The sequence below is a fragment of the Caretta caretta genome, chromosome 8 (genome assembly GCF_965140235.1).
Source record: "Caretta caretta isolate rCarCar2 chromosome 8, rCarCar1.hap1, whole genome shotgun sequence".
Lineage (NCBI taxonomy): Eukaryota > Metazoa > Chordata > Testudines > Cheloniidae > Caretta > Caretta caretta.
Genome location: NC_134213.1, coordinates 52916197 through 52942563, shown reverse-complemented (window position 1 = coordinate 52942563; position 26367 = coordinate 52916197). Strand labels below are relative to the sequence as shown.

Below are 26367 nucleotides of genomic sequence, written 5' to 3'. Positions count from 1 at the left end.
CCAATCACTTTCCCGTCAATTCCGGTACTCCACCGGAACGAGAAGCATAAGGTAAGTCGACGGGAGAGTGTCTCCCGTTGACCCAGTATAACGTGGACACCGCAGTAAGTCGACCTAAGCTACGTCGAGTCCTGCTATGTTAGTCACGTAGCTGGAGTTGCGTAACTTAGGTCGACTTACCCTCGTAGTGTAGACAAGGCCTTAGCCAGCCTTTCCCTGGACCTCCTGACTTTAATGAGCCATGAAGTCAGGACATGGCAATAGAGCGTAATATGCACCATACATAAGGCTATGCTCAAACCACATTATCTAGAAAAATCCATTCCAGTTATGTCTGAGTTTCCAGAGGTTGGGGAAAAATGGCATAAATAGTGGCCTAAATTAATCCAGAGCATGACAAAGAATCATTCTTGGGTATTTATTTTGCTCGCAGTTCTCAGAAAGGTTGCCCTAAACAGTTTATACCACATCGATTGGAAACTGTCTTGCTCTGCAAGGTTGGGATAATTTGTTTGGGGCTGTCTTTGCTGCTGGAGGAGCTATAGGTGCATTGTTAATTGGAATTAAGGGCAGAGCAGGGAGGATGCTGGCGCTGTTGTAGGTGCTGGATTTTCCATTGCTAATATTGACTAATCTGAAGACTGCCACCTGGCTTTTTATAACACTGTCTGCAGAGCTTCTGTGTACAAAGGCCCAGGTACTTTTGCTGCATCGGAACAGCTGGGATGGAGCAGCTCCCTGCTCCTGTGTTAGCCCTGGCAAAGAGAGGTGCTAGAGCAGTTTCCGTACGCGTCAGGTCCAGAATACACCCCTGGCAGGGCTACAAAAGGGTCTCGGAAAGTGGTAAAGGTTTGGCTGGCAAGTTTAGTTTACACTAAAGAACTCCTCGATTCTCTCACTGTCCAGGAAGCCTAGGAGAGTGGTTCTCAACCTTTCCAGACTGCTGTACCTCTTTCAGGAGGCGTACTTGTCTTGCGGACCCCAGGTTTCACCTCACTTAATTACGTGCTCACAAAATCAGACATAAAAATACAAAAGTGTCACAGCACACTATTGGTGAAAAATCACTTACTTTCTCATTTTTATCACATAATTATAAAATAAATTGGGGACCCCCCCCACTACCTCCCAGGGTTGAGAAACAGTGGTATAGTATATAGAGCAGTATAAACATGTCATTGTATGAAATTTTAGTTTGTGCTTTTCATGTAGTCTGTTGTAAAACTAGGCAAATATCTAGAGGAGTTGACGAACCCTCTGGAAGACCTCCGCGTACCCCCAGGAGTATGCATACCCCTGTTTGAGAACCATTGGCCTAGGATGACCCCCCAGAAATCATTGTAGAGAGCACCTGTGTGAGTTTGAGTGTGGCCCATCTGTTTGAGGATTTAATTCCTGCCTCTCTATTTCTTTTCCTAAGAAGTCACTCAGAAATTGCATCTGACCATCACATTTTCCCTTAACCAGATCCATCAGCATCCTTAACCACAACAGCCCTGCACTACATCCCCATGGCCAGCATTCCCCCAGCATGCTCCTATGCTTGCAGTCTTGCAGTCCCCAGCTGTGGAATGGCTCTTTAGGGGCCGTTGCAGCAGAGCATAATTTAGATCAGCTTCCACAATCCCCCAGATTGGGGAAATGCAAAGGGTGGCTTAAAGCCAGCTGGACCCCTTTCTCCAAGTTGTGTCAGGTCTCTGCTTAATGTGGTGTTCTTCTCCCAGATCTTCTGGGCCTTGGCTGATGTCTGAGAATTCTGGAATGCCAAATTCACTCACCTGGTAGGCAGATCTTGGAATCTGTCAACGCAGCCAGGAAACATGGAGAAAACTAAGCACAGAAGCACATGTAATCTGGGACCTAGCCAACATCCCTCAATTTATTGTTTGGAAATTTGGAAGATGCCTAATGCTAGCACCATAATTAAAATCAGGAAGTGCAATTATGTCACAATTATTTAATGAAGTCTTATTTCTGTCAAAACAACAAATTCAGCAGAAAATTGGAAGCAACTGCCCAGTCTCCCGGTACCTGCAGCCCCACCATCACACCAGGAAGTCAGACATAGTGGTGCAGTAAACCCATAGTGAGAGAGAAAAATGATACTTGAGGGTCATCTGCAGGCAGGTCTAATCGCTCATAGGCACAACATAACCACGTTTCTTTCTGATCTGACAAAGAAAATATTTGGTTTCACTTGCAAAAACTATCTTTATAGTGTCCTTACTTACATGAGTAAATACTTATAGGCACAGAATCTCAGATCAGTTCAGAGCAGTACGGTTCTCAGGTCTACCATGGCCCTAGAGGAAATTCACCATTTATCAGATACAAATCCCTATATTACAGGAGAGGAAATTGTGAGGGAGAGCATGTGACCTCTCCTGCTTCTGCACTGGGATAGTCCACATAGTCAAACGTTTTAACCCAATATTAGTATTCTTAATTATTTGTATTACAGTAGCACTTACAGGGTCTACAAAGAGGAAGTAAGAGGGAGTCTCTGCACCAGAGAACTTATCACCTAAACAGACAAAACTGACAAAAGATGGGAGGGGAAACTGAGGCACAGAGAGGGGCAGTAACTTGCCCAAGGTCACTCAGGAGGTTAGTGGCAGAGCCAGGAATGGAATTCAGTTTTTCTGAGTCATAGTCCAGTACCCCTAGATCACAAACTTACTCAGCTGCTTCTGCTTTTTAAACCTGACTTCTTCTTCTTTGGCCAGTATCTCTCAAACGAGGCTTCTTTCTGACTTCTGCGGCCATCTGACATGTCTGAGTGTTGTCGTGGGGAGATGGAAGCGTGCTACTCTAAATGAGCAACAAGCAAGCAGGGGCACAAGGTAGCATGGAGATGGATAAGCTCCACTATCTATTAGCTATTTAAGCCAAAGGACACTGTTGGTACAAGAACAAATGAGAATAAACTGGCCATGAATAAACTGAGATTGGAAATTTGAAGAAGGTTTCTAATCCTCAGAGGAGGGAGGTCCTGGAAAAGCCTCCCAATAGGAAGAGTGGGTGCAAACAACTTAACTAGTTTGAAGGCGCAGACTGATACGTTTGTAACAGGATTCTTGTGATGGAGTTGCTTATGATGGCAGGGGACTGGAGATGGTGACCCAGGAGGTCCTTTTCAGTCCTCAGCCCTATGTTCTTATAATATCCCCCTCAGTACAACTGCAGGTATCACGTGTTTGAGAGGCAGCATGTGGATAGAGCATTAGACTGGGTCTCAGGAAGCCTGAGGTGTTGGTGGCTCAGTCCACGCAGCAGGTCAGTGACAGAGGGAAGTCACTTCATCTCTCTGTGTCTTTGTTTCCCATTCCATCCTTTGTCTGCATGGTCTACGCCGATAGTAAATTATTTGGTGCCGGGACCATCCCTCACCGTGCATCTGTACAGTTCCTAGCACAATGAGGCTCTGTTCTGGGCTGGGGGGTCTCCAGGCAATACCAAAATACAAGTAATTATTATTCATGTAATCCTCACTCCGGATAGTTGCAAATCTGAGCTGAACAGCTGGAATATCCCAGGACAGGCCTTGTGGTGTTCTCAATGGTATAAAGGGGGTTGGGGGAGGTAGGGTTTGTATTAGAAAATAATTTGACTGAAGATATGGGATCCTTAGGGATCCTTTTTGGCTTTCCACTGAAGCTCTGAAAAATGTTATGTAAATCGACCCTTGCTAAACTGCACTTAATAATCTGCACAAAAGCTCCTGGCTCTTTGCCCCTCTGACAAAAGATTTAATAATAGATATTGTAGCCAGGTCGCTCATGCCGGAGAATCCATCACTTTTACCAAACACACCACAACACATTGATTGTTATACTAGGAAAGAGCATAAATAATCAAAGCTAAGCTACAAAAATAGATGAACAACATACATTGTGCGATGAGTGACCCTGGGTATTTTTATTGTCTGTTCATTGGCTAGTTGGCAAAACTCACTAATTCATAAAAGGTCTCCAAGTCACTACTGCAAACTGGCAAATTCCTATTAACACAGCAACAGCCTTGAAATTACTTCCCTGCACTCTCTCGCTTCAGTAAAACATATTTTACCGAGACAAGAAGTTATGAATGTAATTTACCAACTGCTAATACCATTCTGTTTATGTATCCCCTCTTCAATTTCAATTGACTAAAGTACACTTCTTGACAACTTGGCTTCAGTCATTGTAGGCTGCTGCCTTATACTGTTGAAATAATAGCTACATTCAACACTAGATGTGGCTGTATTTCAAGAGGGTGCAGTGCTTTCTCTGTAGGGGTGAGGGTTTTGTACACATATTAATTTGTAAATTGTTCTGGGATCCTTTAAGCTGTTATACACTACGTGCACCCATGACATTGTCCCATTTCCTCAGCAATAAGAGAAGGAAAACTCAAGGAAAGCATTACAAGTTCTTACCTGCTGGATGAGAGAAAGGTGCAGCTGGCAGCAGCCTGTTGCAAAATGGCCACTTTAGGGCTGCAACCGCTTGGCTCTGCTCAATTTAAAGGGACAGCCCAGAAACAAAGATCCTGTAAGAGACCAACCCAGCACTGGGGGAAGTTATTAGGGGTCAGAAAGGGGCAAAATTAATTCACAGAATAAAGGTAGAATACAACAGTGACCTCCTACAGAGCCCCCATTGTTAAGTTACAGCTGTGGGACCAGTTGTTATCAGCCAACACCTTGGATGATTGGCAGGAAAAAACAAGGATAAACAGAGTGGTACATTCAGGGACACTTGCCATCCAGTTAGTGTGAGACATGGCAGGTAAATGTAAGCAGAATTCAATCTGACAGCAATATGCAGGGGGGCGGCAGTAAAGGACCTGATCCCACAATGAGCATCACGGGTGAACCCCTGCACCTGTGTGGGGCCCCATCAAAGCCAGTGTGTGGGGATGGCCTATACAGAGCACACTGCAGGGGCACATCTTAAACCATTAAAGATGATGGGCTTGATTCAGCCCTGCTGACACAAGGGTGTGCTGCAGTGAGGGGGGATTCACCCCCTAGAGGATGACAGGGTGGGATGCAGCTGCCACGCTCCCTCAGGAGGTTTGGTAGTCCTGACAGGGTTCCATAGGAGCCCCGCTTGAGCAGGACCTAGCTCCCAATCCAGAGTCTGCCAACTAGAAAAGTAGGAAACTGAAGGGGATGAAACCTTTCCTCCATGCTGCCGAGAGGAAAACTCTAAGGAAAATGTACTTGGGAGCTTGGAGCGTAAGAGGTTAAAAACACATGGCCAGGCCCAACATGCTGCCAGAGGCAGGCCCACAGAACCTCAGAGCCTGCTCTGAAAGGATTCCGGAGACACCTGCTTTCTGGGTTGCTGGTCACCCAGCGTATCACAGGGTTTGGAGTTGGTCTCCAAGAGCCAGACTGTCCAGTGCTCACCACCCCCCAATTAGAGGCAGCTTTTCAAAAGTGCTCAGCAGCCAGCAGATCCCATTGTGCTATTTAAGACCAGATTCTCATCAGAGCTCTGCACCCAACACGTCCCCACTGCACTCTTTTGCAAATTTGGCCCAAAGAGACTGTCTTCAACGCACTGTCCTGGGTCCCCATCTGCCATTTACCAACATCTTAAGTGACACTGACATGCAAGCCAACATTAAACACAAGCTGCTCCTTAAGGCCTCATTTTTGAAGGAGGGGGTTGGGTTTGTGATCAAGAACTAAGCGTTTGCATATCCATCACATCTCCGCAAATCACAGCTCGCTCTCCCTTCTCCCCCATTAAGGGACAAAAATTATTAATGACCTCATATTGATCAAAGGGCCCAAGGCTTTGGCTTCCATTGTAGGTCTCCATCCTTATGAATTCTGCTGTCTTTGCTTGGTTCCTCATATATATACACAGACCCGCCCCGATTGGCACTGTAGAAAGACTCAGCACCGTGGATGTGAAGAACTTGAGCAGGGAATGGTATTTTCAAGGAAGCTCGTGGTGGGAGAGTGGGGAATTCAGTTGGAGAAGTCAGGTGAAATAAAGCAATAGCAACTTCAAGAGGGTCAGGTGAAACATCGCTTCTCAGTTAAAATGTTGGGGCTTTTGTGTGAAAGATTATGAATTTATCATTTGTGGAGCGATGTTAAAAATACATTTGTAGCTCCAGTGAGTTGACGTGCACCATCGGCTGTGCTTGCAGTGCAAACTCCATTGTGTTCCCTCATTCAGAGTGGATGCTGACCAGTACGGGAATGGGGTCCCTACTGGCGCCGTGCTGTGACAATAGGCACTCAGCAGGGGAACCACCCAAACGCTGTTTTATGGGGAGTCCATTACTGGTGTGCAGGGGTCCACCAAAAGCTGATTTGGAGCTCAGAAGCCAATGCCAAAATCCAAAGACCTGCATCCGATAAGGGGCTGCTAAGAAGTATATGATCAGATAACTATGGCCCCACTCTTGAAACTAGAGCTATGTGGGTAAACCTCTGTGGGCTGGGGGTGTCTCTGTGCAGATCCAGCGGAAAGGCTGCAGCTGAGGTTATCAAGCAAGAATCATGCAAATCATCATACGCTGCAATATAAACACATACACTGTGTAACCTTGAGCAGAAGATTGTGAGCTGTGGCCCCTCCTGCATTCTCCTACAGCTCTCCTTCATTCCCTTGAAATATAGGAGGGAGGGGCGCTGAACCTCCATCAGCCCTGTTCCTGTTGCAGGGGAACTTCTCCAGGGGCTGAAGTTGCGGGAGCTCAAGCAGCTCCCTTGTGGTAACGGTGACTACTCAGTGGGCAGAGGAAGGCCTTGCTCAAGTCACTGGCTTGCTGATGTCCCAGTGTCAGCACACAGCCAGTCTGATCTCGGCACAGCGGGAGGGGAAGGGGATTTTGAAGATGGTGGGATGCTGGAGTTTAAACCTAATAGTGAAAGTTGGATTCAGGGAATAGAAGCTGGGAGCCTGATTCACACTTCCCTGTTTCTGTGTTTGGAGCCAGGATGCAGTAGTGTCCAAGGTAACTTTAAGCCACTCGGTGTTCTGAGACCATGCAGAGGCTGGCCTAGTGCCCAGTGTAAGGTAAAGCCGCCCGTGTTCTGCTTTCCGTGTCCCCCTCTGGGACACAGGAAGCAGAGAATAGCCGTGGTGTAGTGCACTCCTTATAAGAGATGGGGATCAGCCTGAATGACCCAGGAATCCTATGCTTGCGAAGGGGCAGATACTGGGGACTGTACAATAGGAGCCATGTAGTTTAGACTCTACCATGGCTGTCCTACCCTCTCCAAACTAGAAGACTTAAGGTTTTCACTTTTGTGGCCCACCCAAAGATCCACAGAGGAGAGGGTTGATCCCCTCCCAAGGGCAGCTGCAGAGCTGGGGTTCTCAAGCTAACCATCCTCTGTTTTTGTCAGGACAGTAGTGAGGCAGCAGAAGGAGCAGGCCCCTGGGATGAAGAGGTCACCAAGTGGTGGGGGGAATGGAGCTCCTGGTCCACATGCTCCCGTACCTGTGGGGGAGGAGTGATGTCCCGGGAGAGGCACTGCTTGCGGCAAAGGTAAGCAATGGAGCAGCACCAGCTAACGCCAGACTCATGGACACTCATGAAACCTTTACCGATAAGGTGCCCAGATGCTGGATGCACCCAGCGGAGGGGAGCGGGAGGCAACACCCAGGGCAGAGTGTCTCTCCTTTCCTGCGGAGCCTTTCACATGCCCTGAATGATTCCAAGCTCTAGAAAGCAGAACTGACATTTCTGTGTTTGCCAAAAGCCACCAGATATTTGACGTGGCAGGAAAAACTGGATATTTATGGATCTGGAACAGAACTGCAGCTGGATGCTTAACAGGCTCCTCTGCCCGCTACAGCCCACCTGCAGCCAGCCTCAGCTTTTCTTACTAGCTGCAGGGAGGGGTGACCCAAAGTGCATCCTTCTCCCTCCCGCATCCCTCTCATGGAGATCCGCTGCCTTCTGAGTAGTGCAGTGGTATTAGCTCTGTATCTGAAACATTTCAAATTCTAGTGTGGTGACCCCCATTTTGGTCACAACTGGGGACTGAGCAGAAACCCTCCAGAGCTAAAAGCATGAGCTTCTACTGCTGGAGGTGAAAGGTGCTTGGAGCTGTAATAAACTCACATCCTCTTTGACGCAGGCACAAAGGAGGACTCATGGGTTACACTAGGCAACTGTGCTCTGCAACGTACATATCTTGGAGTAACGAAGCATGCTGGGCTGGGGAGCTGGGCCACTTTTCGCGTCTTCTTTTTCGCTTTGCATCTGGCTGATGTAGAGGACAGGGTATATTTCACGTGTGGTGTACGTTGCTCAGAAAGCGGGTAGAAAAGTAAAGAGCCCTGCTTTGACATCCAGCGGGCCTGTGAAATGTGCATAATTTACACTGATTTGGTAATTCCGTAGGGACCGTCTTCAGCCCTGGCATAAGCAGGTGCAACTCATGTTGGCCTACGGGTGAGTTGCACCCACTTACAGGTGAGGGCATGGGCGATGGTGGGACTTAGGTAGCTGCCTTTATCTCACATCCCCCTGTCAGTTGCTTTTGTTGCTATGCCCCCCATCTCCCTGCCACGTGCCTTCAGCAGATAAGCTACGCTTGCTTGGCAAACCCGCCACGGCAATGCCAGTTACACTATTGTGCGAGAGCCACTTACACTGACCTACCCTCCATATGCAACTTACTCTGGTGCTTCTGACACTGCCCAGTTAATCCCAGAGCATTGGGCCCAGGCACGTCTCTGGGACTTCCTCCTCTTTTTCACTGCGTGGCTGTCTCCAGGGCCAGCTCTAGGATTTTGGCCTTCCCAAACAAAAAAATGTTTGGCCACCCCCGCTTTTTTTTGTGCCCCTCTCTGCCCCCGCCCCAACTCCACCCCTTCCCAATCCCTTCCCCAAATCCCCAGCCCTGCCTCCTCCCCCAGGCGTGCCGCATTTCCGCCCCCCCATTGCTTCCTGTGGCTCCCCCCGACCCTAGCTCACCTCCGCTCCGCCTGCTTCCCTGAACACGCTGCCACTCCGCTTCTCCCCCCCCCCACAGGCAAGGGAGAGGCAGCGTGTTCAGGGGAGCAGGCGGAGCGGAGGTGAGTGAGGGTGGGGGGGAGCGCAGGAAGTAATGGGGCGGGGTAGAGGAACTGCTCCCCACCCCAGCTCGCCTCCGCTCCACCACCGCCGCCTCCCCCGAGCGTGCCGCTGCTCGGCTTCCCCTTCCTCCCTCGCTCCCTCCCAGGCTTGTGGCGCGAAACAGCTGTTTCGCGCGTGGCAAGCCTGGGAGGGAGGGGGAGAAGCGGAGTGGCGGCGGCACGCTCAGGGGAGCAGGCAGAGGCGAGCTGGGGTGGCGGGGGCACATTTCTAGGGGCGGCAGGGTCGGCGCTGAAATGCTGCCCCTAGAAATGTGCCCCCCCAAGCACCTGCTTGCTTGGCTGGTGCCTAGAGCCGGCCCTGGCCCTCTCTCGCTCAGATCCCCTCCTGCTCGCTCCATTCATTCCCTCACGTCACAGCAGCTGATGGCCTGTGGCACTTGCCAGTGAACACCTGCTGCTCTCTCTCAGCCAGGCTATATTGCTAGCTCCTGTCAAATCCGCCACTGAGGGCGGCGCAGGGGACTGGAGTGGAAGCCTCTACCTCCCCTAAAGAGATGAATGAGACCCCTGGAGAGGCATCTCTTTAACCTGCTAATGAGACTCCCTAGATGCTAATGAGAGCTGGCATCTGAGAGTGCAGAGAGCTCACTGTGCCTGCCCCTCTCCTCTGCTCCTTTCCATTCTGCATGAATGCACTTCTAAGCAGAGGAAGCCCAGGCACGGCCTCCTCCCTCTTCCCTTCCTTCAAAAGGAAAAAAAAAACCCCTTCTTTTATGTGGGTTGGCTAGCTGCATAATTAGGATCCGGATGTGCAGAGGTGCCTTCCGTCTGGAGATGGCCATGATTCTCCGATAACTTCACCACTAACAAGACATGCCAGTGTCTGTGTCCCCCCTCTGCCCGGTGAGCACAGACACTGCCATCATAGGAGAAAGATGGGGAAAAGAAATGGGAAAGGGGGCCTGAGTGCCCCCAGAGTGTTCCCTGTGCCTTCCTAGCTAGGGCTCTGTGTCCTCCAAGCCTGATCGAAAGCCCAGTGAGTCCTTCCACTGACTTCAATGGGCTTTGGAACCGGCCCTCTGTAATTCCACAGCCAGGGAATTTGCTGCAGAATCTACCCCTCTCTGCAGGGTTTTGCTCCAGAATTCAAGCTTGCATTTAAAAACAAAAATATAGAAAGCTTTCTGCAGCTGCAAAGAAAACCTTCCAAGCCTCAGCCAAGTGTACACAGTGCTGTGATATCTGCCTGAGTCTGCAGACAGCCTGAAATAATGCTGCCCTGTTTCATCCCAAGAGGATGATAACTGTGAAGTCTCAGGCTGCACACTTTGTTTCCAGCATTGTTTAACACTTTCACTGCTGACGCTCTGCAGAGTGAGCCAATATGCTTATTCCATGGTCTCAAACTGCGCCCCCAGCTACCAAAAGATTGTCCCCTTCTCAACTGTCGAGAACTCCAGCTCCTCCCTGACAATGTCCGCTGCAGACCAGGACGAAGGCACATTGGTAGTGCTGTGCTGGGAAACTTGCACAGCATTTGGATTATTTTGCCATCACAAGCACCAAATTCACGCAGCCATTTCTAGGTAACTGCCGTGCAATAGATTGTGCCATCACCGCACAATGGCCCAGTGAATCCTGAAACTGACCAACTTGGTCACAGTGCTTCTGTTTCATTAGCGTCTGTTAGGAGCATAGGATTTGCTTAGGAAAAGAGCTGAGTGTTGCACTTTCTAGTGGGGTATCCTGTCTCTGGCAGTGGCTAAAACTGAAGGCAAAAAAACCAAAACAACCCACAGGGTGTACCACTGTACGGTGTTATCCCTGCAGGAAGAATTTCCTCTATGTTCTGACAGGTGAGATTTGTCAACCCTATCATTATTTTAGCAAATACAGTCAGCAGTCAGCAGTCGACCTACCTAATCTATTCCATGCATTCTTAACCTGGGAGGTGCAAGCAGGTCTCAGAGGATTGCAAATGTGGCACCCATTGTTTTAGTTGACACACAGGCTTGAATGAGGGACATCCCGTGTTAAAAGCATAAGATGCCACAGCTTGAGGTAGGATCAGGCCTCTATAGCAAGGGCTCTAACAGCTCCATATCCTCTGTAGATCAGGCATGGAGGGGTACCTGTAACACTCACCAGTGGCTTATACAAACACCCTCTCTTTCTTTATGGCTAGATGGGGGAGGAGCCCGGCATCTTTTTGCTCCAGTAACGTGGCACAGCTGGCACTGTAGGTAGCAACGTGCTATATAGAACAATGAGTTTCACATAGCTTCTGCCCAGATTCTTCCCAGGCCCCTCTATTTCTTTGCCATCTGGAGTAGACTCAATACATTGGTGGCTGGCTTCCAAAAGCATCCTGCCACTCAATCTGCCCAGCAGGGACTGGGTGGTGATTGCACACACAGACAAGTCTGTACCAAGCCCTTACAAGGTATGTCTACACAGCAACAAAAAGCCCACTGCTGGCCCATGCCGGCTGGCAGAACTCAGGGGAAGGGGCTGTTTCATTCAGTGCAGGCTTCCAGGATCAGGCTGGAGCTGAGTTCTGGGACCCTCCCACCTTGCAGCGTCCTAGAACCTAGGCTTCCAGAACCCAAGCTCCTGCCCAAGCCCAGATGTCTACATGGCAGTGAAACAGCCCCTCAGCCCAAGCCCTGCAAGCCTGAGTTCGCTGACACAGGTCAGCTGTGGGTGTCTACTTGTTGTGTTGACATACCCAAGGTGACAAGTGTCTGGGTCAGTCCAATCGCTGGTGCTATGGAATTCCACTCTTTTTAAAATGCCAGTCATGGTGTTTGATTTGCTTGTTATTTGCCATCTGGGTGTTTTTGCTAGAGTGCCGTGGAACTTGGGTTATCTGTTTTGTGGGGAATTACGCTGCTGTGTATTTCTTTGCAGTTCTGACACGACCAAAAAATTGCAACAGTTTCCTCCAGCCAAAATAAACTAAAATTGTGTGGGGTTGATTGTAACGTTTGGATAAAATTCATACATTTTGTTCTGATTTAGACTTTATCATATACAATATTTAAAAATGGAAGCCATCATTTTGAAACAGAAAATGGAAACATTACATTGCAAAAAGGTCAAAGTAGTCCCTCTGCACTTTATTGGACTGCTCCAGTCCCATTTTTTTCTAAACAACATTTTGTTGAAGTCAACACATTTCCACAAAACATGGCAGTATTGACAAAATGGCATTATCCGATGGAAGAACGTTGTGTATGAAATGTTTCAAACAGCTCTAATGATTATTATTGCCAGTAATCATGTTTGTGTACAGTAGTACCCAGAGATCACTAGAGTCAGGGCTCCACTGGGCTAGGGGCTGTACATACACCTAGTAAGAGACAGTTCCTGCCCCAAAGAGCTTACAGGCGGGAGAGGAAAGTGAGGGGAAGTGATTTGCCCAGCATCATACAGCAGGTCAATGGTGGAGTCAGGAATGAACCCAGGGCTCTTGAGTTCTAAATGAGTAGGCTTTGCACTGGATCACACTGTCTGTCACAGCCCTGATAAAGAGCTCCTGCCAAACACTCACCACCGTAGCCTGATTGTTTAATGGTGGCAGTAACTAACATCCTCCCGACCCCCGCTTGTAACTCAGATTGCCCAGCGATTAGAAGATGCAGCATTGCAAGCAGCTGGTGCATGTGAAGCAGTGATTTCTCAATTAAAACCAGGAGTATTGATTAAGCAGGTTCGATTTATGAATATGAAGTCAGCTCCCCCGCTGCCTCAAAGCATGAGTCACCGGACCCGATGCTACTGTTGATTCAACTTTAGGTACCTTTAATATTACAACACCAAGCTGTTGTGTTTGGGTCCCATGCACTGATCCATGTGCTTTTAAACATCCCTTGGTCTGGGTAGGCTCCAACCTCTCTCTCTCTTACTTTGGCTTCTGACACATTTCCTGAGCACAGACTCTCTGTTAGCCACTCATGGAAGTGTGACCAGTGGGCCCCCAGGACCAGTGCTGACCTCCCAAGATATCCAAGTTGCTTAAGCATATCCCTTCCCAGAGCTTCAACCTTGCGACCACTCTGGTTTACTGTTTACCTCTTCAGAGACAAATGATAGCACGTAACTCAGAATAAAACACCTATACATCCTTCCCTGCCTTGGTGTCCTCACCGCTCTTGAGCATTCGTTGGGCCTAAGTCAAACTCTTTTAAGGAGTCTAGGATCCTTCCTCTCCTCTTTCCCTCCTGCACAAGGCTTCTCCTGTCTCTCCTGCTTCTGGTCTCGTCTCCCTCTCCCCAAAATGGCTAGCAGCGACCTCACTTCGCTTTCATAACTTCCAGTCTCCTTTGTCAGTCTGCTTCATCAGGTGAGCAAAGTCCCTCACCACGCAGGGGTGAAAGTAAGTCAAGTGACTTACCGGTACGCTGGGGCCAGCTCTGGCCCCTGGAAAGGGCGGGGCTGAGGGGGTCAGAGCCAGCCCCAGCCCAACCTGTAAGGTAAGTGCCCCTCCCTCCTTCCCCCCTCCCCCACCGGGGTATCAGCAGCAGCCCAGGGCTCCCGGGGCTATTTAAAGGGCCCAGGGCTCCCCTGCTTCTACTGGTCTTTTAATTAGCCACTGGAGCCCTGGGGAAGCGGCGGGGCTCCAGCAGCTATTTAAAGGACCAGGGCGGCAGAGGCAGCTGGAGCCCCGGCTCTTTAAATAGCCCCTGGAGCCCCGCTGCTTCCCCAGGGCTCTGAGGGCTATTTAAAGGGCCTGAGGCTCCCCTGCTTCTACCGCCCCGGTCCTTTAAATAGCCCCCGGAGCCCTGGAGTAGCAGCGGCGGGGCTCCGGTGGCTATTTAAAGGGCCAGGGCAGTAGAAGCAGGGGAGCCCCAGGCCCTTTAAATAGCTGCCGGAGCCCTGCAGTTGCTACCCCTGGGCTCCAGCAGCGGGGCTCTGGAGGCAATTTAAAGGGCCTGGGGCTCCAGCCACTGCTGGGAGCCCCCGGCCCTTTAAATTGCCCCCTGGGGAAGCCGGGCTGCCCCAGTATGGTGCAGCGGCTCTTGCCGGTACACCGTACTGGGGCGTACCGGCTTACTTTCACCTTTGCCACCAGGTGATGCATAGCTTAGTGACCAACCCACCTGGGCAGCCTGGTTCTTCTGTGTGGCAGCAAACTCTTTGTCCAAGGGGGCTCCCATGTGAATAGAGGACTAGCAAGGTTTAATGACCTGCCATTGTTAACCCTGTGCCACTAGCCCTTGGGATTTCATCCTAAAATGAAGGTAAAAGACAAAACAGAAGGCAAACAAGGCCCACATTCAATATGGAGTCCGCAGTCTGATAGAGGTACACATAGAGTGTCCCCACTATCAAACAGAATTCATAAGTTGTACATAGATCCGCAAACTGTCACACTGTTTCATCAGTCGTTCTACCTGGACAGAGAGAGAGAAAACGGCATAGCCTGGAGGAAGGTGGCAGGGCTCTGATGCTGCCATTCCGACCAGTGTAATACCCCCGCTGCTATCGCTAAGTGAGAGCATCCCACCCTAAAACTGGGGCCATTGGAAATACATTTTCTACACACTGTTACATAGGCTGTGTCTGACAACCTGGATGCAAAACCAGCTGTTCTAATACACACTCCTGTAAAATTACTGCCTGACTTCTGCGTCTCTGTTCTAAGCTACAGGCTACAACTGTCTTACAGCCTCTGTGTTTTAGCACCTCATAGTCCTCCAAACCACTGGTCACTCCTCCCACAGCTATTTGAGCATAAGCTTTTGTGAGCTACAGCTCACTTCATCGGATGCTCCTCCCACAGCGTAGTTCTTCTCTGCCTTTCAGACTCCACCTATCCCAGGGAACAAACAGCACCATGTGTGGGGGCCAATCCAAGCACTACCAGCTGTGCCAGCAACAGGTAAGAACCTCTCCCAGGGCTACCCATTTACTCCGAGGGAAATGACATGGCCGCAGTGGGTGCTCACAGGGTTGTTGTGCTGGCACAAGCCTACTGGTTGTGCCTAAGATTTGGTACGGCAATGACAAGCAGATTAAGGGTCTGAGCGGGACAGACACGGGTCACCCCAGAATTGAGACAGTCACAGGTGTGACTACAGCTCTCTGTTTTATGGATAAGAACAAGGCTAATGCTGAGAACAGCAGCAATCTTGATTCAGTGCCACTAGCCCTGGTGAAACACTGATGAGCATTTCATTAATATTAATACATCAATAAGAAGAATACTTAGCTCCTTCCAGCCATAGATCTCAGAATGCTTTACAAAGGAGGTCAGTATCCCCATTTTACAGATGGGGAAACTGAGGCACAGATAAGGCATTGACTTGCCGAAGGTCAGCCAGCAAAGCAGTGGCAGAGGCAGGAACTGAATCCAAGCCTCCTGAGGCCCGGTCTACTGCCCTATCCACTAGGGGAATCAGCAAGGAGTAAAACTGCCACAGCAACCCTCATCTGAGGATCTCAAAGTGCTTTACAATTATCTCCATTTTACAGAGGAGAAAAGTGACTTGCCAAAGCTCCTAGAGCAAGCCCGTGGCAGAGGGGAATGGAACTGAGGAGTCCTGACTCTCAGCCTCTGCTCTGTCCATTAGATCCACGAGCCCCTTCTGTAACATCCAAGTGTCTGCTCACAGCTCTGAGATGAGAATGGCCTGCAGGCTATACTAACTTCATATGAACCTTTCTTGCATTGCTCTACCAGTGGATCCTAGCCTTGACCTAAGGGGCCACGCTGCTCTGGAACGAGAGAGGAATTCCAATCCCTTGGAAGTTTTCCCTTTCTGTAGTGGGCTGGTTTTGATCTAGGAGGCTAATGTTAGCTTTGCTTTCTCTGCAGCCTTGCCCAGCCAACATGGCCAGCTTCAAACAACAGCAGTGCGCCACCTTCAATGCTAAGGCCTTTGGGAAGCACTATTACCACTGGACACCTCTCTACCCAGGTCTGTCCATGGCTGACCAGCTCAGCATGAGAGATGGGGACAAAATGTACCTGGGGAAACCTGGTCAATAGGGGTAGGAGAAGGAGAGTTTCCTTCGGGTGTGGGTGGGTAGGTGCGTAAGCTTTCTACGTCTCTAGGCCAAGGCGCCCCCCTGGGTAGCTGTAAACCAGTGACCTAAAGGAGAAGATTGTCTCACTGTTGGTCCTGGAGCCATCCTGTGCCCCCGCTGCTCTGCCCAGTGCCATCTCACCTCTCTCCCTTCAGATGATTACACGAGTATCTCCAACAAGCCTTGTGACCTCCAGTGCACCACCAGGAGTGGAGAGAGACAGCTGATGGCCCGAGCACAGGACGGCACATCCTGCAAAGATAGGACGTACCAGGGGGTCTGCATCAATGGCAAGTGTGAGGTGAGGCACTGGGAGGAAGGGCTGTGTATCGGGGGCTGAAGGCTTGGTTTTAAATCATTGTCCTCAAGCACCACAAGTATGGGCAGTAAGGTGAAACTGAACAGCTGCTATAGGGTTCCTGTAAATGTCACACTAATAATGCCTGTGTAGAATGGAGCAGTCAGGTTTGGGCTGGGGAGATCATTATGCGCAGCCACGTACTTGCATGAGGAGCATACATTCTCCCTTGAGCCTGGAGAAAAGCAGCAGCTTTGGTTTGTTTTTGAAGGAGCACCCAGCAGTGCAAGAAGTTTTAATCTGTTAGCGAAAGCCCTCTTGCGTTGCAATGGTACTTAAACCTCAAGACTCCATAGGACAGTGATTTGGCGGCTTGGCATTGCTGCTGCTGGATGTGCTGCCTCCTGGAGACGGTCATTGCCAAAATGACATTGTCCCACTAAAAACAGCTGCCTGCTGGCTCAGCAAGGCCATTCTTGGATGCATCCCCTTCCAGGGGAAGGATATTCCAAACCAATGTCCCAGCAAGGTGGGTTGGTTAAACATAGGTGCAGTATGAGCTAAAACAGCCCTTCACCCCACCTCAGAGTTCTTACTTCTGTGTGTCCAAGACATGTAAACTCTCACTCTAGGGATTTCCCCCAGTTTAGAATCTCACTTACCCAGTAGGTCTGTTGTGGACACCCCTTGCTCCAGAGTAGGATTGAAGACCTCTCTGGTAATGTTGTCTTTTCTTCTGTATTTCTTGCAGCCGGTTGGGTGCGATGGGAGTCTCTACTCATCCCGGACGATGGACAGATGCAGGGTGTGCGGAGGGGATGGCAGCACTTGCTACCGGGTCTCAGGAAGCTTCCGAAAGGGGATCTCACAGTTAGGTACACCCTGTTAAGTGATGCCCATCAAATAATTTCACATGTTGCTTCTTGCTAACATGGACTGCTAACTAGGGCAGAGTCTGAACATCCCAGCTGAAGGAGCTGAATAATACCTTGCCTTTCTTTCCCCATGTAAACCAAAATGATGGTATTTTGTCTGTTCAGCTTAATCAGCAGAGGAAACTGGTTTGGTTCGCTGTATGGTTAGTTAGTGAGGTTTTCCTCCATCACTTTATGATGTGAAGCGGCGGGGGGTCCTATTTATATCTATTGATCTCAGCATCTTGCCCATGCCCGATGATGTTAGGAGTTCAATGCGCTTTCTTTTATCTCTGCTCTGAGTTGATTTTACGCTTGGATGTTAATCTTGTACGAGGAGGGTCACTACATTTGTAAATGTGTGCTGCTGTTCTTGGTGACAGCAATCGTTCTCCTGTATTCTCCAGGCCGATGGGCTGCAGAGGAGGTAAGTGTTCTCTGAAACGTGGTCCTCTCTCAGGCCCTACAACTCCCCTCACTTCTACCCCTCTCCATACTCCCACTCTTCCCTCCTCACAGAATGATGGGATTGTTGATTGGTAGAGCAGCACTGTGATGCACTGATAACCAGAGAATACTGATTGTAGGACATTCTGGGACACCTACTACTCTACTTTATGGTAATTCCACTAGACTGTAGCACCCTCTACTGGATACAGCCCTGTTGTAACTGCACCCAGTGCTCTTCACAGCTCTGGTGATTCGTTCTCCTTTTCTGTGGGAAGAGGAAAAAGTTGAATCAGAAGTGTTTTTTGTTTGGTGGTTTTCCTTTCCCAGGAACAACTGCCAGCTCTGAATAAACCCAACACCAAAATGCACTTCATTGCTTTTAAATGTGACCTGCAGAGGATTGGGTTTGTGCCCGTTTGTGCTGCTTTAGAATGGATAAAGAAGGCCTGAAACAGTTTTCAAAAATAAGTATTACTTTCTGGGTTTGGGTTTTTTGAAATATCAGGATTGTCACATCTGGTACTCTGCGGGGTCTTGGGGACTCTGAGATTTGTATGGTGAGCTCTCACATGTTAACTGAAGGGGCAAGGTAGAACAAGGTGGGGGAGGTAATATCTTTTATTGGACCAACTTTTGTTGGTAAGAGAGACAAGCTTTTGACCTTACACAGAGCTCTTCTTTAGGTCTGGGAAACTTAATTAGGTCATGTCTACAACTGGCACCGTGGTAAGATCTCTCATGTAGCCGCTCTGTGCCGACGGGCTAGAGCTCTCCACTTGACATAATTAAACCACCTCCAATGAGCGGCGGTAGCTATGTTGGTGGGAGAAGCTGTGCACATAAGCACTTATACTGGCAAAAGTTATGTCACTCAGGGGGTGGTTTTTTCACACCCCTGAGTGACATAAGCCAACATATGTGGTAGTGTAAACATAGCCTTAGAGTGTGTCAGCTAAATACAAGTGGAACAGATTGTTTAGCAGAAGTAGTTAACACACATTTCAAGGGGCCCTTCAAGATGAAGTGGCCTGGTAACATCTCTCCAGTCATTGGGAGGAAAGGAAGAGGGGAAGGGTAAGCAACTGTGCGGGTTGTTAGAGTGTTGTAATAAGCCATAGATCCATTGTCTCTATTGGGTGAGGTGGACGCAGGCAGTTGATTATTAACAAAAGTGCGTCTTAGATATTTGAGTTCAAAAAGTGTTAACAACAACAGCAAACCAAAACAGAGGCCAAAAAAAGGTGTCTAAAACTCTCTTCCCCACACCATTGCTCATCTTGTATTTGTTGTTATTTTTACTATTTAGATTGCAGTAGCAAAGATGCTGCTGCTGCGGATAGAGTGAGACGTATACACTCTTTTGTGATTCCAGCATTTCACTAGGTTTCCCGTCACCACAGAGTTTTGCATGGTAGAGAAGACCCACATTTCTAATGTCAAATACAATCTGATAAAAACCCTCTTTACCCAGCATTAAAAAATTGGCTTGTGCATTTGCTTGTTGTTTTCCCCTCCCTTTGCAGGTCACCTTTCACTCTCCAAGGGGAAACTATCAGGTTGAGAGGATGAGATCTGCAGCCCTTGATCTCTAGGTTGCTAGTTCAGATCCAACCTTGGGCAGTAGTTGGGCCTTTATCTTTTTGGGCGTGTGGCTCTACTGGGTGGGATGACTCCCTCATGCGCCCAAAATTAATACTTTCTTCCTGCCTCAGAGTTTGACTCGGGACTCAGATGAACTCCTGAGGTCTGCAGCAGCTCAACCTCAACAGACCAGGCAGGGATTTTTTTTTAATAATGAATCCTTGATTGCAAACAAACACACACACACACACAAAGAGGGAGCTGGGACAAGACCCCTTCTCCTGGAGCTAAAAGAATAATTCTTCAGTGTGCCCTGTGCAGCAGGGCACCATCCCCCTCCTGCATGGACACAGAGCCAGCTTGCTGCCGCTGACTACTACCGTTGAAACATAACAAAAGCCCATCAATCACTCCCAGGCTTGCCAACCCCTAATGTTCAGAAAATCATGAGATTGGCTTTAAAATCCTGGGATTATGTAAAAATCATAGATGTGGCGTTCTTTTTATTTGCCTTCTGCTTTCTGAGCCTTTAGGATGCACCAGGCTCACATGTTGAAGCTTTCTCCACAGCCACAAGGGCTAGAAACTTCATTCTTAAAGAAAAAGTAAGGCAGAACTCATCCCATCTCCACTTGACTCCAGGAGCTGGGGCGTTAAGGACAACAACAGTATCATGAGACTCATGACAAAACCATGAGTTGGCAGCTCTGCAATGCCCTCACTGAGCTACCTGTGAGGCTGGAGCAGCCTGAGTCTCTCTCCCGCGTTGGGTTTCCCAACCCTTTGTTCTGTTCCCACTCCCCAGGCTATGTGTTCATCACGAACATCCCTGCCGGCGCCACGGACATTCTTATCATTGAGCGCCGGAAGACTGAAAACATCCTGGGTAAGCCACAGAAAAGCACGCAGCGGATAGCACGTCACCACCGCCAGAAGTGGGGCATGGGCTGTGCTCCTGGGAATGGTGCGGAGAGGACAGGCCCCGACAGCAAAGGAAGGCAGGAGCAAAAGCTCAAGGGGAGTCTGCAGGAGGCCCTGTGCATGACCACAGCCAGGCTGGAGCGGGTAAAGTCACACCAGAGAAGGGAAGGTGCTGGGGAGCAGCTTTAAGTGGTTGTGAGCCCCACAGAAATGGGCAGATCTGGACACAGGAATCCCCAGCACCTTGCTGCATTGACTCCTGCACTGCCATTTCTGACCCTCTCGGAGAGGAGGGTGCTGGTGACTGTGGGGGGAGCCAAAGGCAGCGTGGCTCCTGAGTGAATGGGAAGCAGCAGGGCGGGGCCAGCACACCGGGCAGCTGAACCAGGATTCTCGGGGTGTCCACCTGACTTCCCTGCACCCCCTCTGGCAGCACCGAGGGATTCCTCTAGAACCCTTGCCCCGTCCCTTAGGTGCTAACCAGGGCCGGCTCTACAGTTTTTGCCGCCCCAAGCAGTGAAAAAAAACTGCCGCCGCGGGCGGCAAAAGGAAGAAGCTGCCTCCGAATTGCCGCCGCAGCCGGCGGAGCTGCCGCCCCTTTCGAACAGCCGCTCCAAGCTCCTGCTTGGGACGCTGGGGCCGGCCCTGGTGACAACTGTACCCCTCTGGCAGGTGTTTCCGTAGGAGGGAAGGATACAGGCTTTAGGAAATAAAGGATGGACAAGACCGTCTGTGATCCTCTCTCACCTGGAACGATCTGTTATGGGTCACACAATCCTTTGTGTTGGATCTTTGCTTTCTGCATGGGCTGGGTCGCAGCTGACGTGTTATTCTTGGTGCTTTCAGAAAGCAAAGGGCTGAGAGATCTAGCTGGAATGAGGCTGTTAGGGGACCACAGATACCCTGACCAGCCCTGCCTCCATTGTAATTCACTTGACTAAAGCCAGGCTCACACTGTAACACTGGATCCAAACAGCCCTGAATTTGTGGGGTGAGGGTTAGAAAGCTAGCTCTGGGTCAGAATTGTGGGTTTCTCCTGACTTTTGAGATAAATAAATCCAGCTCTCTGGAGGTGAAATTTCTCTATATTTAGCCGCTGTGCCATTGAACCACCAATTTTTCTTTAATGTTGCACGTTCAATTCTGCCTCACACGTTGCCGTGGTTCCAGGGGTCTGGACTAGAAACGTGACGTACTGTAGTGTGAGCTCAGGCCACCCCCAACTTGGTATTCCGTCCCTCAGGGCACCGACACATGGAGCCCAAGACAGTGTCTCCCCCTGGGTGATTTTCCTTGGCCAAGGAGTACTTCTCCATACAAGTCAGCATGGGCTGCTGTTGGCCTCTTTTCCTTGAAGTCTGCTTGGAGTTAAGTCTCCTGTCCCTCTCCTCTGTTTGCAGCCCTGGCGGATGAATCTGGGCGCTTCTTCTTCAATGGGAATTCGGCCATTGACAATCCCCAGAACTTCCGTGTGGCTGGCACGGTGTTCAAGTACCGCCGCCCTTCCAACCTGCATGCGGATGGCCTGGAGTATGTCATTGCCCAGGGCCCCACCAATCAGTCTCTGAATGCCATGGTATGTATGGAGCTAAAGATCTGGGTGCTTCCCTGGTGGTCTGCTTTCCGAGCCCCAAGACCACAGGTGCCCTGCAGGCAAGGGAATTTTGAGCTTTCCCACGGCTGGGGCTCCTGCCTCATTCCCTATAGCAATGCCTTCTGGGAGAGATTGGCTGTGCCATTCCTGGGCGGTCCTGCCCGGCCATCATGGGTACACCATCTCGTCTGTGTTCATCACAAAGCACTTACTCTCCAGGTCAGGTTTCAGGGTGTGGGTCACGTGTTTCTGATCCAATAGACATGATACATGCAAATGAGCTAACAGGGTTTTTGTTTTCTCCCCAGTACTATAACTTCAATGGGAAAATGCCCCATATAACGTATGACTATACTGTGCCACACATGCCCTCGCCAGCTCTCCAAACAGCTGCCCCTGCCCTCAAGGCACCTCTCTACCTTCATCTACCGGACTCCAGCCCCAAACATCCAGCCCCAGTCCCAGCAGATTCTGGGGCTGTGCGTGATTTCAATGCTACTTGGCTGTCTCTCTCCCCGGACGATGTCAGCGACCGGTTCCCACCCGGAGAAGAAGAGCATGGAGACCTGAGCTTCAACAGTCATGAATTCTTCCAGAGTAACTCCACTGCTCAGGCCGGACCCTGGGGCTGGGAACAGAGGGAAGAGGAAGAAGAGAAGTTTGGCTTCCGGATCAGACAAGTCTACCATGCAAAAGGAGTGGGCGAGGAGGCAGAGGAGGAGGAGGCGGCGGTAGTAGGTGGAGAAACAGATTTGGGTTTGTTTGTTTTCTTGGCTACCTCATGGTTGGGCAACTGAGGTGCTTGTTAAGGGTGGGACTTACAGAAACACTCAGCATTGGCCCACCTCTGCTCTCATCGAAGCCAGTGGGCGCTGTACCATACCAGCTGGGTGGATGGGGGAGGTGGTGAACCAGAGGGGGAACCAGAGGTGGTGAACCAGAGCCTCTGTGGGCTCATTAACGCCCCTGCATTTTCCTTTAGCCTCCAGCTTAAACCAGATTTCCATCAGCACAGCCATGCCCTTCAGCGTGATGAGGCCCGAGATGCCAGAGAGCAGTGGGATTGGGGCAGCCAGGCTCCAGGTCTTCAGGAGATTGTGTCACCAGGACCCACAAAACGCTGCCTTTTGCAGGGAACTGCAGTACCTGGCTGCCAAGCTAGGCTGGAAGAACTCAACTGCAGGGCTGTGGAGAGAGCTGGTGGCTGGATGGCCAGAAGGGCTGCACAAAGGGCCTGCCAATATGAACTTGCTGGAGAGCACGAAGGCAGAGGCTTACGCTGAGAGCCAGGAGAAGGCAGCTAACTACAGTGTGATTACAAGCATTCAGAACCCCGTGCTGGGTTCCAACTCAAGCCTCCACTCTGGCCTCGGGAATAGCCACCTGGCAGAACCTCTTCAAGCCCCTGGCCCTGAAAGGTGAGATGCCGCCAGGTTCCTGAGGGAAGACAGGATGCCGGTTATCCTGGGAGGATTGATCATCCCATTCCCATGGTAGCTTTAGGGTTAGAATCATAGAATCATAGAATAACAGAGTTGGAAGGGACCTCTGGAGGCCATCTAGTCCAACCCCCTGCCCAGAGCAGGACCAATCCCAACTAAATCATCCCACCCAGGGCTTTGTCAAGCCTGACCTTAAAAACTTCTAAGGAAGGGGATTCCACCACCTCCCTAGGTAACGCAGTCCAGTGTTTCACCACCCTCCTAATGAAAAAGTTTTTCCTAATATCCAACCTAAATCTCCCCCACTGCAACTTGAGACCATTACTCCTTGTCCTGTTATCTGCTATCACTGAAAATAGTCTAGATCCATCCTCTTTGGATCCACCTTTCAGGTAGTTAAAAGCAGCTATCAAATTCTCCACTTGGTTCTCCACTTGGGTTTCCCCTCTCTGACTCCTCTGTTATTGTGGTGATGGGGAAGGTGGGACAAAGTCAGCAGCCTGTGCCAGTCCATCTCAGACTCCCAGAACACGTTCCATAGTGCCTCTGCTCCTCCAAAGGGGCTTGGTCACCTCCTACGTGATCCCTCACTCACCAACGTGCTCCACCAGCCGTAGGAGATCTTCTCATGCAACCTGATACACGCAAGCCTGCAGGAGAGCAGTAAGAAAAAGAAGCAGAGCCACTGGGGTCCCTCTCCATCCCCTGGAGTACCCGAGGAAAGCTTTCACTATCTGTCACTCATCGCATCCCAAACTAAGCTCATTCCTGCTCCTCTCTCTGCAGCAACGAGTTTGATGTGAGCCCCCTGGACCATGATGACATCAGCCTGGCCGACATGTACCGGTGGAAGGTCTCCGCCTATGCTCCCTGCAGCTCCACATGCACTTCAGGTAGGTTTGGTCTGGGAGACTGGATGGCTTTGCAGGACTGGGAATGAAATGTAGAGCCCTTCACCTGAAGGTCCCCAGGTATAGTCCAGCCCAGCAACCAGAAGCTATTATTATTTTAAAGTGGTTTGGTGGCCTCTGTGAAATAACTTGGTGTCCTCAAGCCAGTTTCTAGTGGAGTAGTGTCCACATCCCAAAAGCCCCTGCATCGGTTGGCACTAGGTCACACCCCTATGGGCAATCTCAGCTGCTGGGAATGGCAAGTGAGCTCTCCTTCCCCTGTCTGGGGCAGGGCGGAGGCACATGGCTAGGGCAGGGTGGTGAAAGCTTGCACTGCTGCTGCCTGTGCTGTCCTTCGTGCGTGGGTCAACAGAGGAATCCCTTCTCCAGGGCCGGCAAGTGCCTTTCACCAGCACTAAATCCTCTTCAAATGCAAATGAAGGATCCAGCTACACCATGAACAAGGGTTAACATTTACACACAGGCACGGCTCCTGTACCTCAGCCGAAGGTGCATGGGAGAGAGCTGCAGGGGAAGAACCTGGGCATGTAGTATATGATCTTATGGGTCATGGTGGCTCCTGTTTCATTGAGGATCTATATAATTACCCTAACTGGGAGGTGGGTGAATGTTTCTGTGCTTGGGCTGAGCCTTTTAAAACTTGTAATAAGCCATCGAGAAGAACCTGAGCCCAGCTGAATAGTAGGTTCACACTTGGAAATGGTGACGTCCCTTGATGTGAATAGCTCCAAGCTGGGCTCCAAGTCTTGCCAGTTCGTTTCATGTTGGTGGGGTGACTGGAGGGGCTGAAGTATATTTGGTGGGGAAAGGGAGCTGGTACATTCAAGACCTGTTAGTCTGCAGAGGACCTCTTGACACGTCTGAAGCTCCTGGAGAGTGGTGTCAGAATGAGCATAGATACTTCAGAGGATGGGAGCTTTATTTAAGTTTCAGCATCCTTTTGCCTGAATGAAGTGAGACTAGGAGTAAAGGTCCTGGGAAGAGGTGGGTGGAAAGCAACCCATCAGCAGCATCGGGCTGTCTTTGGCACTGGTAAACTATGCTGTAGAGTGTTCAGTTCTGGTCTTGGCTGCTGTCCTGCTGGCCTCATCACATGGGGCTTGAGCTTTGCAGTTCTCTTCTGGATAATGATCCTGTTGAATATTTGTGGTTTTGCCATGGCACTAGACTCTCAGATACATAGGCACCATGTAATAGATGGAGCGAGTAGTGGTTTGTTGGAGAGCAGGCACTAAGAGAGATTCCTGGTGCCCAGCAGGCATCAGCACCTCCTATGCCATGTGTGTCCGGTACGATGGAGTGGAAGTAGGGGAAGCGTATTGTGATGCCCTGACCCGCCCAGAACCCACTCATGAGTTCTGCACAGGGAGAGAATGTCAACCCAGGTGAGTGAGGATATTCAAGCCTTGGCCCCCTCTCAGCAAGACACCCCATCAGCCAAGGATACAGCCACAGATGGGCCTGCACAGCAGCAAACCGAGCTAGGTGGGACCTGGCAAAGACTGCACAGGCAGAATAATGCGTGGGAAGCCAACAACCAACAGAGAAGGAGGTGCCCAATGCACACCCACGGTTTCGGGTGGGTTTGTACCTAGCACGGCTCGGCCATGCTTCCGCTGCTGCTAGTTAGATTCGTGCTAGCTCTAGGAGAACCAGTGTGAGTATGTGCACACGCGCAGGGGGATCACCCCTAGCTCGCAGTACAGACAGAACCTAAATCAGGGGAAAAGAAAGGGAGAAAGCATGAGAGAGAAGAGGGGTGGGCGTCGGTGGGATTTCTGTGTCCTGTAGCTGATCCCACTCAATAACTCTGACGCTGGGTGTCACTTAGCACCCACAGTGCAGAGTATTAGAAAGAGGTGGGTGGGGACAGTCATTTTTTGGTGGCCATCTTGATACAGCAGAGTGAGGAATGACCCCGGCGATGCTTAGACCGTGGGTTTGCGTCAGCTCAGGTTGTTGGGCTGGGTTACATTGCTTTACAGCAGACTGGAATATCCGCCGGTGTCTATTTAAAGGTGGCCTAACATGTTGTGCAAGTCAGGATAAAACCCCCCAGGACATAGGCAGGGCCAGATGCATTGGGTGTAATTTACAAGCTGGGGGCTAGACAGAGCAATTCAACAACCTGCCCTGAGGAAGGGGTGGCCCACAGCTGCACTGCCCCAGGAACCCCAGAGACTGAG

The 26367-nt window shown here is 50.1% G+C and overlaps 1 protein-coding gene across 4 annotated transcripts in view; it reads left to right on the top strand.

The window, feature by feature from the left end:
- LOC125641017 (ADAMTS-like protein 2) overlaps positions 1-26367 on the top strand; it is a 44063-nt gene that overhangs the window by 9700 nt on the left and 7996 nt on the right. For 2 of the 4 annotated variants that reach the window (XM_048860303.2, XM_048860307.2), the window contains exons 2-12: positions 7358-7500; positions 14847-14922; positions 15859-15961; positions 16226-16371; positions 17120-17243; positions 20119-20199; positions 21635-21810; positions 22137-22584; positions 22811-23246; positions 24057-24163; positions 25440-25566. In XM_048860303.2, the coding sequence (XP_048716260.2) occupies positions 7358-7500; positions 14847-14922; positions 15859-15961; positions 16226-16371; positions 17120-17243; positions 20119-20199; positions 21635-21810; positions 22137-22584; positions 22811-23246; positions 24057-24163; positions 25440-25566 (1967 nt within the window). Of the gene's footprint in view, positions 1-7357; positions 7501-14846; positions 14923-15858; positions 15962-16225; positions 16372-17119; positions 17244-20118; positions 20200-21634; positions 21811-22136; positions 22585-22810; positions 23247-24056; positions 24164-25439; positions 25567-26367 lie in introns of those variants that run through there. The other 2 variants (XM_048860304.2, XM_048860308.2) reach the window with 2 other exon arrangements.